General features: G+C 40.4%; 2 protein-coding genes across 2 annotated transcripts; both read right to left on the reverse strand.

The window, feature by feature from the left end:
- Nucleotides 1-654: 654 nt before the first annotated feature.
- Nucleotides 655-7,022, reverse strand: htr3a (5-hydroxytryptamine (serotonin) receptor 3A). The gene is made up of 9 exons (XM_062406297.1): nucleotides 6,953-7,022; nucleotides 5,875-6,038; nucleotides 5,719-5,763; nucleotides 4,849-4,958; nucleotides 4,583-4,752; nucleotides 3,617-3,777; nucleotides 2,667-2,877; nucleotides 2,058-2,294; nucleotides 655-971 (listed from the first exon to the last, which is right to left on the reverse strand). The coding sequence occupies exons 1-9, from the start codon at nucleotides 7,020-7,022 to the stop codon at nucleotides 655-657; spliced, it is 1,485 nt and encodes a 494-aa protein (XP_062262281.1).
- A 2,315-nt stretch (nucleotides 7,023-9,337) lies between these two features.
- On the reverse strand, nucleotides 9,338-15,164 carry htr3b (5-hydroxytryptamine (serotonin) receptor 3B). The gene is made up of 9 exons (XM_062406524.1): nucleotides 15,131-15,164; nucleotides 14,454-14,617; nucleotides 14,179-14,223; nucleotides 13,761-13,870; nucleotides 12,772-12,941; nucleotides 11,811-11,968; nucleotides 10,483-10,693; nucleotides 10,171-10,380; nucleotides 9,338-9,603 (listed from the first exon to the last, which is right to left on the reverse strand). Exons 1-9 carry the CDS (start codon nucleotides 15,162-15,164, stop codon nucleotides 9,338-9,340), a joined length of 1,368 nt encoding a protein of 455 aa, XP_062262508.1.
- Nucleotides 15,165-15,926: the final 762 nt, after the last annotated feature.

Here is a 15,926-nt window from a genome sequence, read left to right on the forward strand (position 1 = left end):
AGTGCATTTATGATATAACTTCTCTACATATGAATCCATGTATAGTAAATGCATATTTAAATTATTTATATTGCACTAACAGCGGTGTCATAATTCAGAAGTTGACACCACCCAACTAAGTTTTACTCTCTACTGAAGCTTCAGAGCTGGATGTGTCCACATTGTCTTTGTCCTTAACACATGTTTGTCAAAGTTTGAACAATGTAGTTTTTTACAGACAAATATTATATCATTTAATTACATGGAAGTTGTAATAAACAAATCATTGTAACTGTTTGTTTACAATTCTGGGGAATAATATACAACAAGTAAATTATACATGTAAAATACCTTGTATATATATCTATGATACAGATTTGAATCTTTCTTTTCCACAACTCTTATTTGTTCTCTACATGAAAAGGAAACTGTATAAAACAGATCCAGTTGGTGGAAACATGAACAATATCATCAACATGACATTTACAGATCTACGGGGCTCTATGTCTAATAACACGTGGAGCATATAGTGCCACAAATACAGGAACCATGTCGCTGTTCCATCACTGTGCGAGTTACTCTCTGAATCCACTGAGCGACACACGCAGGCCCCAGAGCCTCTAACACTGACCTGTTTGAATTCCACGCTCCACTGACTGAGCGCCACCGTGAGCCTCAGGCCACCTGCCACACCGACCACAGTGTGCCCAGTGTGATGCTGTACGCCACCACGGCCACCAGGTAGACCCTGAAGAGCAGCACGTCCAGCACGTAGCCCACCTGCAGCCACTCCTTGGCCACCTCCCGGCACCTGTCCCTCTTCTCCAGGAAGTGGCGTATGGCGGTCACCTCGTGCAGGATGTTGTCCATGACGGGGGGTGTGGGGTCCCGGGATGGAGGAAGGCCGAGTCCCAGCAGAGCGCCCTCCCTGTCGTGCTGGCTGAGCCTCTGGCCGATCTCACAGGTGTGGTGGTGGTGGTGGGGGCACTGGGCTGCAGGAAGGGACAAGGACTCATTTCATTACAAGCTGGCAGTTTTTCATCAAGGTAGAAAGAAGAACTTTAGAGGTTAAAGCAAAGGTCAAGTGTTCTTTTAGATGACTGACTTCCCATGAAGAAATGATACTGATATTAGTGTTGCAAGAGAAATCTAACTACCTAACCTTAAAAGCCAATGTTCATCATTTCCAACCATGAAGAGGAAATATCAGGATGAAAACCATCAACAACCCTAACCAGTGTCTTTGTGTTGTGGGTATTGATTAAATATTTAAGCACCTAATTATCTTAAAGATGTATTCATGTATTATTTATATTGTATTTTTTACATACCACCTGAGTTAATTATACCAGCGCTTTCTTAAAGATAAATTCTGTAAATCCCTTTATCATTGTTATTTAATTTGAATAATTAAAGACAAGAAGGCCTGACCCTCCCCTGGTGCTGGTGGTCCTTCTAACCAGCCCCCACCCCCTTTAATTAACCAGCTATGGTCTCAATAAGGAACATTTAAAGTGTTTCTAACCCATTTAGTCCCCCAGTGCCCCCACTAGCCCTCATTTAAGGTGCTATGCCTTAACTCAAACCTGACTCCTAACCCGAACCCCTAATCCAACCCCAAAACAAACTAATGAGACAGGGATGTCTCCACCAATCAGTGGTAGGAGGACAGGGAATAGAAACAAGTCTCCCTACGGTAGAGAGGGCATCTCCCCCACTGAGCTATCTAACCAATTACATCTACCCCACACATAAACCCAATCAGATCACCAGAGGGCCTGTCGGGGGCAGTAAGCCTGTGGACAGAAACACGCTTGTGAGTCCCTCTCGCCCTACCGCTAAATAAAAAGGAACTAATTCAATTAGAAGGAGAGTTTTCCTGCTCGGACTATCTGTAGAGATAAGCCGTGGTGAGAGAAATGGGGACTTGAACCAGACTGTCCACTGCTGAACTATCTGAACATTGAGATCTACCCCACACATGGGCCACCATGAGGTTTGTAATGCATCTAGTTCTAAACGACATCTCTTCTTTCATGGCACAAGATATAACCCCCCACCTGGGACTTGAACCTTACCCGTCCCATAGCTGTTGTCCTTGTAGTGCTCCAGGTCGGAGGCCTGTGACGACAGCCTGGAGCAGAGGCGGTGCTTCTTGTGGATGCAAAACAGCACCGGGGCTCTTTCCAGCACCAGGTACTTCACCCAGTGCGGCACTGGGGGCTGCAGGTCCTGCTTGTGCACCAGACGCACGATCAGCACGGTTTCCGTCAGGCTGATGACCAGCAGGGCCATGCACACCACGAAGTACACACCTACGTGAGAGGAGAGAGGAGAGAAGGTGTTAGATGAGGATCAGATCAAGGAAATTTGTTAAAAGAAAATATAAATTTGCGTGAACATTGAACATTATTTTTCAATTCTAAACGAATTGATGGGGCTGGATGTAATCGCCTCGATGGTTTGCACTGGGTCCCAGTCCAGATTCTTTTTGGAGGTTACATCGTTCCTTCCCCAGGGAGGTTACACAAAAACTACCCACCCGATTTGCACGACATTTTGCACTAGACCCGTCGAGTAATTGCTGCTCATATGTTTAAATACACTTTGATACGAAAGTAGGCCCTCTTTTCAGAAATGCTGTTCCTAGTTTAAACTGCTGATGAACACCAGCAGGTCCCAGTCACCTATCAGCGGGGTTCCAATGGCGGTGGCAGGCAGAGTGTCTGATACGATGATGAGGAAGACGGAGTAGCCCAGCAGCAGAGTGATCTTGAAGGAGACCCGCTCTCCGCTGTCTGGTGGCAGATAGAAACCAACGATGTCCATCACCATCAAGAAGATACTGGGCAGCAGCAGGTTCACGGTGTAGAAGAGCGGCCGCCGCCGGATCACCACCTGGGAAATGTAGTTTGGAGTCAAGTCAGAAGGAAAGACACAGTTAGTGAGGTGAGTCACCATACAACATCATCTATCAATGGATCAGCCAGACAACAACTAATCATCCATCATAGTTCATAGTTTTGAGCATTTCTGGAGATACCAGAGTTCTCCAGAAATCAATTGTGACGACAATACAAGGTTTCAGCTTTTATGCTAAGCTACGCTAACCACATCTTAACTTTGTCTATTAACATACAAATATGAGACTGATATCAATCTTAACATATTTGTATACCAAAGTAAGAAAATAAGCATTTTTTTGTTGTTTTATTTGTCGGCTGAAAAATAAATTTTAAAGTCAATAAATCTATTTTTCAAGACAATTGAAAAAGCAGTAGAGCACCTATACATACTGATTAAAAAAGACAGTAAAGAAGAATAATATTTGTTTTGTTAAAATTATACCATATACTGTAAATAAACATGAGGGACACACCTCCACTTCCTCCAGTTGTGCATAACGGGGGCTAACATACGCAATTATGATTCATTCTCAGCTCTGGTTATTAGCTTTTCATGACTATGTCCTATCCACTAACATGGAGGAGGAAGGGTTTCTGACCTGTACTGCATCCAGCCACCAGGGGTGATCAAGATCATTTGGCTTCACTTTTTGGGGAGCGGACATTTCCTCCATCTTCCCGAACAGTCTGTGTTGTTGTCAATAAAAGCTGCTATGGTTCCATGTACTCACGTGGAACTTCATCTCGGCGTAGTAGTCGTCATTGTCCACACTGAAGATCTTGTAGTTGGACAGAATGTGGAGCAGCTCCCACTCGCCCTGGTTCATGAAGACGCTCTTGTCCTCCCTGAGCTCCTCGGGGCTACGCATCAGGGTGATGTTGATGTCGTCAACTGCGGATCGAACACAATGTCGGGAGCAGCGTGAGACGGAGTTACCCTCTGACCGGCGCCTTGCTCATCTCAACGGGAGAGGGACGGGTGAACAGAACACAACAGTTGTTCTGCTCAAGTCTCGACCAGAGGAGTTCAGGAGAGGGTTGGACGTTATTATCCAACGAGGGGAGATTTTTTTGTTTAACTAAATTACATCTAAAAGTTGCATAATGACTAAAGATCCTGCAGGTCTGACTCTGGAGGTTTACCTGCATAGATTTGTGTCGGCCTTGTTTTGTAGGTTTGTCCATTTTTATCAATTATACTAGAATTGTGTAGATAAAAAAACCACATATGTAAATAATAAACTTCAACTGTTCACCAATGTACTGTCTCCTGTCCTATCAGTTGTATTCTTATTAGTCAAGTGGCAACAATTAAAATCAGTGGCCAAAATAACACCTAATTTGATCTGTGGGATATATTTTAAATAAAATCAAACATGAAATATAATTCGATAAAATCTAAAATTCTCAATTAAATTGATTTAGCAATTAGTTCACAATACATAAATGAATTATACCATAATTTATACCAAAATCTGTTTATACAATATTGCTGATTATGAAGATATTAGAGTTTGTGGATTGAAAGATTGAAAATCTACGGTTTGAAAAGTCCAAATGATTTCTACTGCATTCCAGTAATGTCTGATGGGATTATTTTTCTTTTACTTTGGAAGGATTTTAAAACAGATTAATAAGAATAATGGAAAATGACCTGTATGACATCCTGCACTGGTTATATTATGATGGTGTCTTACTGGTGTGCAGCCAGCTCTGGAAGGTGAGGCTGCACTTCTGCACGTCGAAGGGGAAGTTGTAGATGTTGAGCGTGCAGGCTGTGACCACCTGGATGGGTTTGTAGTTGCGCACCAGTCCATCGTGTGTCACGTAGACATAAGGAATGTCCGGAGACTTCCCCACGTCCACGCTGCAGGTTGGGGACAGAGAGGACAGCAAGGTGTGTGAGGGACCAGAGGAAGACATGAGGACAAGTGAAGGTAGAAAAGCCAGAAGCAGCTCTTACAACTCATTGATGAGGATGTCAGGAACCCACACGTTAGCAGTGGGTAGAGACACTTGTTTGACTTCATCAAAATCTTCTGGGTCCCAGACCAGGAATTCATCCGTCCATGACTAAAGTATTCAAGAGAGGAAACAAGTCAGTCAAATAAGACAATTTGATTTATTTAGAATAAGCTTTAAAGATAAATAAAATAGGAAAATATTTGATTGTTCATTACCTTAGAAATAAATTATCCCACTTTATTTTTCAAACTGATTTGACAAATTTGTTGTTTTTATTTTATTTGTAATCCGAGTTTGGTTAAATGTGAAAAAGCAAATGTTAGGTAGCCAATCTAATTTTTCTCTAATTGTCACTTTTCAAAGTATCTGAAATGTTCCCAGGAGAAGAATTATGTTCCGCCACCATATTGTTTTTATTTCACTTGAATCGCTTTGAAATGTGTTTATATTGTCACTTTAAATCCACCTGTGAAAAGTTTTGAGAAGAGATTTGCGTAAAAGGCTTTTGTGCCAAATAAAGCAGAAACTCATTTGTTGTGTGCTCATCATAACTTTATGCAGTAATTAATTAATGGCACTTGGTTTTCATCCTGCCTGATGGCGGAACTTAAAAAACTACTTCTATGAATTAGAGTTTTTTTATCTGCAAAGCACCTCCTCGAAAAATAAAACATTAAGAATGTGAAGAGATGTTTATCCCGACTTTAGGGTCCGTGTTATTTTGTCAAACAAACACAAATCTTGAAGGTCAATAACGCTGCAGAATCTTAGAACATGAATGAGTTTTAATTCCTCAAATGAAAGTGGTTCTGTTTACGTGTTTACGGAGAAAACTAAATGGACATTATAGATATTTTTTTTTTCTTACTTGTCTGTACCACACGTACGTCGTCAGAACCTGGTTCTTCTCATCCTGAGGAAAACAAACGATGGATAGTTTTCGTGGTCGTCAGTTTTATATTGTTGATGCCATATTGTATTTATTGGTCATTTAAGGAGCAGGTTAGTGGATGACTGGACTCACCACGTTCAGAATAGAGTAAACCATAAGGTCTATGGCAACGATAGTGGACGTCCTCCAGTCTTTCACTGGTCTCACTCCTTTCTTGTATCCCCCACTCAGAAACTCGGACAGCCGCACCAGGCTGGCGTTGGCAAATCGTCCGGTGCTGCCGCCCTGTCTCTTAACTGAAAAGCAACAAAACATTCATAGTTTCAATAGTATGAAATAAGTCCAACATTCAGTGTTTGTCTCATCGGGAGAAATGAAGCCAATAAACATATTTAAATGCATTTATTTATGTTTATGTAGAAAATAACCACAACTAAAAAAACTCCATAGTTCACATCCTTTGTAAGATACACTTCAAATTGTCTCCCAAATATGAACTGACTGTCATATAAAAGAACTGAGAAGAAATAATCAAGTTATTTCTACTGTTATTCAAGCAAGTTGATAACTATTTTATTAAAAGATTAAACTTAAAAATCTTTAAAGATTGCATGTGTTTGTGTGGATGTTTTTCAATACTGTATCAATCTGATAAAACTATGTTTTGAAGATATTTAATTACTTATAAGCTACATTGTCACAGACATATTTAACCTCAAAACGTACTTTATATTAATCTAAATCAATGTAAAGTAAGTCATATTAAAAAACAGCACTTTCAGAACATCTTAGATTTCTTATTGTGTCTTATCACCAGAAAAAGAAAATAGTTTGACCAACTTAAAAAATCCCTTTAATTGGTAACACACCATTCATTTAAGTTGAATTAATGATCTATATGTCAATGTATCTTGTTCAATTTAACTTGAACAAACTTAATAAATGTGTGCGTTATCAAATGAGGTTTCTTATTTAAGTTGGTCCAACATCCAGTCTTTTTTTTTTTAACTGTAATACCTATAAGATTTGTCCTAAATGGCTGCAATTATATTGTACATTAATAAATTCCATTTAAAATAAAACTGTGTCACACAAAATAATAATCTCTATGACTATGACAAATAGCGTTGGAAGCCCCTCGTCCGGCTGACGGCTCGTGTTGACAGATACATATCTGAAAGCACATCATGTAAAACAGAGGCAGCTGTACCTGTGCAGGCTCGAGCTGCTCCTTGAATCAGGAGGAAAGCCAGCATCGTCCAGGCTGGTGAGAGCCTCATGCTTCCAGTTCACCAGTGCTTTTCTCCTCCCGCTGTGGGAATCTGCCTGCTGCTCTGATGGAAGGCCTCGGGACGCCTGACACCACCGGGCTCCATCTCCGTCCACTATATCCATCAGTTCAGCCACATCCAGCAGCAAAACCTTGTTAGTGTCACTCAGCCCATTAGAGGGGGTTTTGCATGAGCTCTGACGCCACTCCTCCCAGTTCAATACAGACACAGCTGCCAGATAAGTGGAGCTGATAGACTGAAGGAAGAAAAGCCAGTGGGACTCTATCGAGGATCATATCGGAGTAATTCTATTGATCAAGTCATACGCGGACATCAGGACGTTATGATATGATGATTATCAGTTATCAGTCAGAGTGTCAACTCACTTACAGAGAACAAAGTCTCTGCATTTAATATCCTTCATCACACAAACTCCACAGTGACCGTGGTCTTCTTCACCCATCTTCACACTGAGATCCAGTATATGGAAGTTCTATCTGCCAATATTAATAATAAAACACCTTATTTAAATATGAATTTGCCAGTTTGGTGTGTGTGATGGATTGAACAACTTTTAAATGTGTGTAGATAAATCATTATGCCAAATAAATGTGTCCAAAATTAAAATATTACCTCTGCTGACAAATACACAAGATGGCCAAAAGTATGTTGACAAAATAAACGTAAGTATGACAATGCTTAGATTCTGGATAATGGAACCTGGATGCAGGTAATTGCTCGCACATGGGTTCAACATTGATGTTGTGCGATGATTTCCCCACTGCAGTTGTGTAACTTGATGGCGATGGTGGTGGTGGTGGGTGAGATTGAGGTCAGAGTTATGTTCAGGTATCTCCTCCCAATCCAGCACAAAACCAGCATCTCTGAAACTGCTGCTTTTCAGTTTTTCAGATAAACTGAAAAAAATAAGCTTTTCCTTGTGGGCTGAGAAAGTTCTCTCTTTCCAAGTTCATATGAAATAGAAACTAAAGTTTGTACTTTTATATATCGGTATAGTTTCCACTCTCGTTATATATATGTCTACATCTTCCATCAAAATAAGAAAGCAGGATATGAACCAATCAGACAGGACTAGCCTCACTTCAGGCAATGATGCTGCACTTCTGTCTATGCAAAAACAAATGTGGGCCTTTATTAGCAAACATACGGTGCTGTAGGCAATGTGCAATCTGGAAGTGGCTCATGTGGTAAATTGTGAATTTAGGGTTAATCATAAAACAAATTTGGGCCACCATTGCTATTTGGTAACCTTTAAAATACAAGATACAATGTCGAATGATACATTTATCCAAAACAAACAAGCACAGCAGCTGCATTCTGTTTATTTCCAAATAAAAAGTCTTTATTTCTTTAACTCATCATTCTAAATTCATGCATTAGATTGGATTGTGGAGAGCCCAACACAACCAGCTCTGAGCTGGCACATTTCCCCTTCGTCTTGGTGGAGGAGATGTAACAGAGACAGAAACAAGACACTGACTTAACTTCAATCCTCAGCACTGTTGCATAACATCATGTAACCAGATCCACGCGCAGAAGAGACTCGCAATTACTGTGAAAATCACATTAATATGGATCTTTCCACCGGTAAGTTTTTGTGCGACGTACTTTTGATATTCTTATCACGAGTATTAGGAAAACCCACAGGGAGCAGAGCCACAGCAGCCGAGCTCTGAATGGGCTGTAGTGATCTATTATGTGGCAGCAGGATGGAGATTAAAGTATGAATACAATATTATAACATCACACCGGCACTGAGGCTTCTCTCCAGGGAGCTGCTTTATTATCATAGTATAATCGCTCACATCTCCACTGTCTGGAAAACATGATAACACACCCTGTGTAATAATGTCTCTGTGAAACTACGAGGCAGCTGTGTAGTGGAATATCTGCGGGGAAAATACAAACAGAATACTTAACGATAGTTGTAGTTTTAGACAGATTGAAGTTTATTTTTGAACTTGTAGCAAACACTTAAATAGATTTAAGAACTTAAAAGCTGTAGATCTGGAAACAAATTATTATTTATTTAATATTTTCAAGAGCAACATACAATATACTGTATATATTTTAATTCAGACAATTGTTTGTGCAACAGAAATCAAATATGACCACTTCTTGACATGTTATTTAAAACACAGTGCAGTTCAGGTTCATTGCATTTTTAATACACATACAATAATCCACTCGTTCTCCTTTTAAAAGCTCTTTATCTGGAATCTCTGTAAATGTGCCAAACACCACAAACCCAGACGTCCAGTCGAGTATTTAAAGAATCAATAAGTCTCTGAGCGTGTGTTGGTTCAGGCAAAGCTCCAGGTGGCCCAGAGCAGCAGCAGAGTGGCAGAGTACACGGTCAGCACCACCAGGTAGAGACGGAACAGCAGGCGGTCAAGCTTAGAGCAGAGGGCCAGCCAATCAGCCTGGGCCGAGGACTCGATGTCCTCCTGAGACAACGCCAGGCGGAGGGACACCAGTTCCTGCAGGAGCCACTCCGGCCCAGAGGGAGCATCGTGGATTTCAGTCAGAGACAACAAATCCCCGTCCAGCGAGGTATCCAGCTCGTAATCTATAGAAGATCAACAAATCGGATTTCAGACATAAACAATATTTATGAACAGATGTTTCTAGATAAATGTGAACAATCAAAATCAATCAGGAGGAAAATTAGCGAGTCAAGGAGGTTGGAAGGATAGAGGCACTTACAGGGCGACAGTGAGAACTGTAAGACCAAACAGTTTAATAATACACAAACCCAGTATCGTTACCTCCACCATAGAGTTTATGTTTTCTCTGCTCTGTCAGCAGGATTGATTGATTCTTAGAGGAAGTTTGGGGTATTGGTAAGGGTTGAACCCATTCACTTTTAGAGCTGATTCAATTAAGGGGGTGGATGCAGGATTTATTTATTTTTCACTTTCTTCAAACTCTCCAAGTCTTAGTTTCTAATTCAGAACTCTGATTTCAGGCGTCCCTGTCCTCCACAGAGGCCGAGTATCTATCATCTGTAGCCTCTAACTTCTTTCACCCTTGACTCCACTTAGCACCTTTGATTTGATGAAGCCTAAAGTAAGAACATTCTTTCAAACCCCCTGTCAGCAGGACATTAATCAAATCCCAGTCTGAGCTGGTTTACCTGCAGAGGTGTTGATGTGGTCGAGGGTTTTGATGGAGGTGAAGGCGCTCTCAGTGAACCTGGCACCACCTGAGCCGTACTTGTCCAGCAGGCAGGCGGACACTGACATCTGTCTGACCTCCTTCTCGCTGTGGTGGAACAGCTTCACCACCAGTATGGATTTGATGAGGCTGAGCATCAGCATGGCCATGCACACCACGAAGTACACACCTGAGTAGAGAGGGGTGGGGGAAGAACCTGATAAAGACCAATAAACACAGTAAAGCATTATTGATAAGATGGTTTGCTGATGGAACCATACTTAAAGCCCACCTATGAGAGGAGTGGAGAGGGCAGACGAGGGCAGGTCGCCCGCCAGGTTGACTCTGAACACGGTGTATCCCAGCAGAATGCTGATCTTAAAGGCGATGCGTACGCCACTGTCCAGAGGAAGATAGAAGCTCATCACATCCACCAACATGAGGAAGATGCTGGGGATGAGGAGACCCACCACATACAGCAGGGGGCGCCGGCGGATCAGAACCTGAGGGACAGACAAGGTCAGAAGGTGTGAGGCCATGTTTTTATTTAACCACTGATTCAGTAGATTCTGAAAAACTGTTCAGTCTTTCATCATTCAGCTGTTTCTTATTTATCCATCTCAAGTCAACTCTGATGTCATTTCCAGCTTCTAAACTATTTTGTCTATTTGTGATGACATTTACTACTATACAACGCATCATGAGAAAAAATACATATAAAAGGATAAAAAGAACTGATATAAACATATAAATGATGCAAATGTATATTCTCAGGCGTTTATTTGCAATATTACAAACCTATTGAATCTAATTCTATTCACCATTACATGACAACCATCCAATATATTGTTTTATTTCTATTCATTTACATTTTTCATTACATTTTATGATTATTCAGTTTGTATGTCACGTATGCAAACAGGTTTATACATATTTATATTATTATTTATATAATATTTCAATTATATACATATTATTGTTTTTATATATTCTTTCACTTTTTAAATCATTTTCTAATTCGTTTGCTTTATTGAACTTCATTAACAGCTCAATAAACATAAAGTCACTATTAAGGAATAGCCTGTGCAGGGTGTTAATTGCATTATGTAGATGTGATATAAATATATGCATGTGATGTTCTCTCACTAAACTACCACTAACAAAATCCAAATGTGCCATTACACTCGTGCACCGCTACCGAGAAGCCTCCTTGGGTCCTGGAGCTGAATAAATAAACCTCCCTGAGCTCCACCTGCACTGGGCTACGAGGCCCTTCTCCTCGCCCCCGCCCCCCCACCACCACGTACAAGAAGTCCATTGATCAGGCAGCCGCTGAGACAGTCTCATTATGGAGGCTCACCCTCCCCCCTGTCTATCAGCCCCTCTCTCTCTCTGTTTCTTTTCCTGCCAGAAACCGCCTCCGCCTCATCATTTGGCATTAGCCCACTAGTCCGATCCATGGAGGTCACGGCCAGTTGCTCTGTGCTTTAGCAATTCGAGGGGTTGGGAGGGGGGGGGGGGGGGGGGGCCACAGAGCTTGTTGGAGAGCACCACAATTACACACATTAGGATTTGATTAAAGTAACGTTTCTCCATCAGTCCTGCATAACCGAGACGTACATTGAACTGGATGTGTGCGTAGTCGGTCTGGTCCTGGTGGATTTGCCAGTAGCGTGACGGGATGGACAGCAGCTCCCACTCTCCGTCATTCATGAACTGTCCCTGATCGTGAGCGATGGTCTCTGCACTCCTCCACAGAGTCAGGTCTATCTCCTTCACTGCAGGGGGAGAGAGGTCGAAGGGTTAAAAACTAAAAAGATGGAGGGTGAACTACGTTGATCACTTTTGTTGCCAGGCAGGATTTGTGTGTCTGGTTTCCTGCCAGATACTGAAGTGTTCCTCATACTGGTCAGGGTTAGGGCTAGGTTCTTACTTTGCTGTAGCTCCGGAGGATCCCTGCTGATTGTGTCATTTACGTTTTCATCTTTAACCAAATTCATGGGAACTGACTAAACTCTAATGAAAGAAGAAAACCATTGACCAAACCCAGCTCCTGTAAGGTTCGGGATGTACTGTCTCATTTTCTGCCCTGTACATTTATTTGTTGGTTGATTGGTTGGTTTGCTGGTGTTTGGTTCGTCGGTCTGTTTGTTGCATTGTGAAAAACAGAGCCACAGATTTGTATTGAACGTGGTGAGAGGATGAGAAACGGTTCAAAAAAGAGCCCATTTGATTTTAGCTGGGATCCGAACAAAAGGGTAGATCCAGGAATTTGTGTAACATTGGGCCTTTTTGAAAGTTTCCAGTTCCCAGGGAATTATTAATGGATCTTGACCAACAAATTAGCAATATTTGGGGGAATGATATCTATGAGTGTGCAATTTGTGAGGATACCAATAGAAATCGGGGTCTAGTCAATTTAATTGTGCTCTCGAAATGTGAACCAGAACAAATCAAATGGTATTCAAACAAATAAAAAAAAAATGGGATCCCATTGCAGGTGTGATATTTAGCAAATATAAAGACATGTTACCGGAATTCACTCTGATTTCCAGCCCCGGTTCCAGGCGGGCACACAGACCTGAGTGAAGCCAGCTGCGGAAGGTGAGGCTGCAGTTCTGCTTGTCGAAGGGAAAGGCGTACATCTCGAGGCTGCAGGCCAGCACCACCTGCATGGGTCGGTAGTTCTTCACCGAGCCAGAGGAGTTGACGTAGACGTAGGGGATTGGCGGGGACTTCCCAGCGTTCAAACTGAGAACACCCGAGGAGTGGAGGGGGGGTAAGTTGAGACTCAGAAAACAAGCTGGAATATGATACACGTCAGAATCACCTTCTTGATGTCAAGTTGATGTCCTATCTGAAACGGCCATTTTGGAATCATGACTTTGTGTTTATTACAAGCGACTTTAGGACAGTTTAACAGTTTTCACATTTAAGTGATTTGTGGATTATATTTAAGTTAGATTTAAATGAACAGAAACTATATTTACCTCAGAAAATGAGGCCACATCCTTTATTACAAATTTCAAACACCTTAATTTAAATGATCAATTCATATAAAGGAAAATACTTTTGCATGTGATCGAGTCTTTTAGTCGACTTATCAGTTTCATAGTAATTTATTTAGTAATTTATCAACTTATAAAGGCTTAAATCAAAGCGAATAATATTGTAAAGTATGTGAGATCTGCTGATCCTCATTTATTTTATGTTTAAACATATTATAAAACAAATTTTGACATATAAACTTTAGTTTCGCACAAACTATTTTGACGCTGACCACTTAAGAAGTGTCTGACTGTAAAGTTAAGGATGGTTTGTATTGTGAAGTCACGGCTCATAACAGAGCTGTCATTGTTTACTTGTTGCTAATATTCTAAACACATTTTGTTTAGGCCTATATTGTTAAAAGTGTTGAGTGGCCTCAATCCTGATGTCGAGACAAGTTTTTACACCCGGGAAAACTTGTTTCCAACTTAAAAATAATACTTAGGATTCAGTTTTTAGTTATTTTCCATTAGGACTTGGTAAAACAGATGAGTACTGAAAGTACAAAGTTTACTTTCTCACAATTCACTAACGATCACATCAGGTATCCAGATCGCATCAGACGACAGAGAGATCTCGTTGATGCCGTCAAACTCTTCTGGATCCCAGACCAGGAACTCATCAGTCCAGGTCTGCAAACAACACAAGACATGTATGCAGTCAAATATTAATAAATAGTATATTTAAATAGAATAAAATTACAATGTAAATATTGCATTATTGACAAAACTTGTTGATAGCCAATAATAGTAGCCAATTCACATACGAAATATGTTTATAGTGTAAATTCTATGCGATAAATATATATCATCATATATATATCATAGCTGTTTTTCATTACAATTCTAAAAATATATATTGTAAACCAGTTTTTTTTTTATAGAGGTTAAATGGTTCTCAGGATTATGAAGAATGAAATGAGATATGAGGGGCCACATACCTGTCTGTACCAAATACTAATAGTAATGCTCTGTGTCTTTCCATCCTGGGTAAAAAGAGAAAAATATAACTTTTGTTATATATCACAACCTCGTAATGAAGCAGTTTGACTTGAACTGATTCAACCTAATTCCTCTTACAGTCAAAGTTGTGTGGTGCAACAAGATAGACTGTACAACTTTGTTCTACTCCTTGTGTTAATTCAAAGATATTGGGTTTTCCGGACAAGTGGAAAAGAAAGCGTAAAGTTCTAGAAGTACTGATGTCCGGCAGTACCACATCGAGGACAGACTGCAGTATGAGGTCTATGGACACGGTGGTGGTACTGGTCCAGTTGTGGACCGGCCGAACTCCGCAGTCGTATTTCTTCAGGAGGGTCCTGGTGAGCTGGTTCAGAGCCGAGCGCTTCGGCTTCTCTGGCACACATTCACACAGATGAGCTGCAGGACAAAGTGGAATTACCAACAACGCACAGATGTAGGAAGTTTCTCAATGCAGTACATAAAGATGCTAAACAATCTTCAATAAAATGGTGGATGTTTGGATTCATGTGTCATATTTCTGGGATGAGAGATCTCAATAAAGTTGTATTTTGATATCAGACTATGTAAAGTAATAGAAAAATCGTAGTTTTATTATTATACAACATATTATACAACATATTATACAATAAAATGAATCTATGAATACATTTTTTTGAATGCATTAATTACTATATGTACATGCATTTGGTTGTTTAATTATGGTTAAAATATTAAATAAAATAGACCTTCACATTACAAAAACTGAATCTGTGACAGCTAACTGACCTAATTTAAGCCATGCAGAACAGTTGTTTGAAATATTTGAAAACACAACAATAACATAAATTGAGAAACGCTTCACAAAACAGAAACCCTGCAGGTGATACATATTTCATACCATGAAGGAAATATATCAGTGAGGAATCTTACCTGAGAGCAGCAGCAAGAGCCAAACCAGAGACATGAGGCTTTGAAAGAAAAAAAACTAGAACCTTCCGGATTCCAGGTGTTTTCCAGGTTCAACATGCAGAAGTCTGATATGTTTACACAAAGAAAATCCACAGTTTCATCGAACAGGTTCAGCAGAAGCAGCTGCGAGCGGAGGGATGTTACAATGGCCGGAGCAGCACAGAGACTTTGGTTGCACAGATATTGATTTCCCACTTCTCCCGAGTAATGTGATACGTAAATTAATGAAACTCGCTGGAAAGGAAACTCCCTAAAGGTTTGTTTAGTGCCCCTGTTTATTGCTTCATTGCAGAGGATAATCTAGTGTTGTAAAGTGTGGCATCACCAGAGGATGTATGGTGGGGGGGGGGTTATGTTCCACAAGATGTTGAATGTTGAATTCCTTAAGTGAATTGATGCAAATAAGCGAGTATAGTTCAAACTAGTAAACAATTAATCCCATCTAACCTCTCCACAACACGTCCCTATATATATAATATAGCTGAGGCAGGAAAACGCCATTTAAAGACTTCTCAGCATCTCGTTCAGGAACATTCATGTTTTACAAACTGGACTTTATTTTTAATTCACACCAGAAACTTCATTAGTCTACATCAGGAGTTGTGTGTAAATTCCACAGTGAAGAATGAATTTAAAGAATTATGTTCGTCATTCTGCTTATCGTCGTTCATCATTAATTCATTTCAGGAGTTTGTATGTAGTAAATATTTGTATTGTATCTATTCAAAGTATTGAATGATGAGTGTCAACTTGACGT

The sequence above is a fragment of the Platichthys flesus genome, chromosome 15, assembly GCF_949316205.1.
Source record: "Platichthys flesus chromosome 15, fPlaFle2.1, whole genome shotgun sequence".
Classification (NCBI taxonomy): Eukaryota; Metazoa; Chordata; class Actinopteri; order Pleuronectiformes; family Pleuronectidae; genus Platichthys; species Platichthys flesus.

What these genes read in the sequence shown, in the direction of transcription:
- htr3a (XM_062406297.1), bottom strand. Translation starts at nt 7,022, where the DNA reads ATGAGGCTCTCACCAGCCTGGACGATGCTGGCTTTCCTCCTGATTCAA. An exon ending in AGCAGCTCGAGCCTGCACAG is followed by an intron (nt 6,039 to 6,952) that starts GTACAGCTGCCT and finishes GTTGCTTTTCAG; the next exon opens with TTAAGAGACAGGGCGGCAGC. An exon ending in ACGCCGAGATGAAGTTCCAC is followed by an intron (nt 2,878 to 3,616) that starts GTGAGTACATGG and finishes TACATTTCCCAG; the next exon opens with GTGGTGATCCGGCGGCGGCC.
- htr3b (XM_062406524.1), bottom strand. Translation starts at nt 15,164, where the DNA reads ATGTCTCTGGTTTGGCTCTTGCTGCTGCTCTCAG. An exon ending in TTAGTATTTGGTACAGACAG is followed by an intron (nt 13,871 to 14,178) that starts GTATGTGGCCCC and finishes TGTTGTTTGCAG; the next exon opens with ACCTGGACTGATGAGTTCCT. An exon ending in CCTCTCCACTCCTCTCATAG is followed by an intron (nt 10,381 to 10,482) that starts GTGGGCTTTAAG and finishes CTCTCTACTCAG; the next exon opens with GTGTGTACTTCGTGGTGTGC.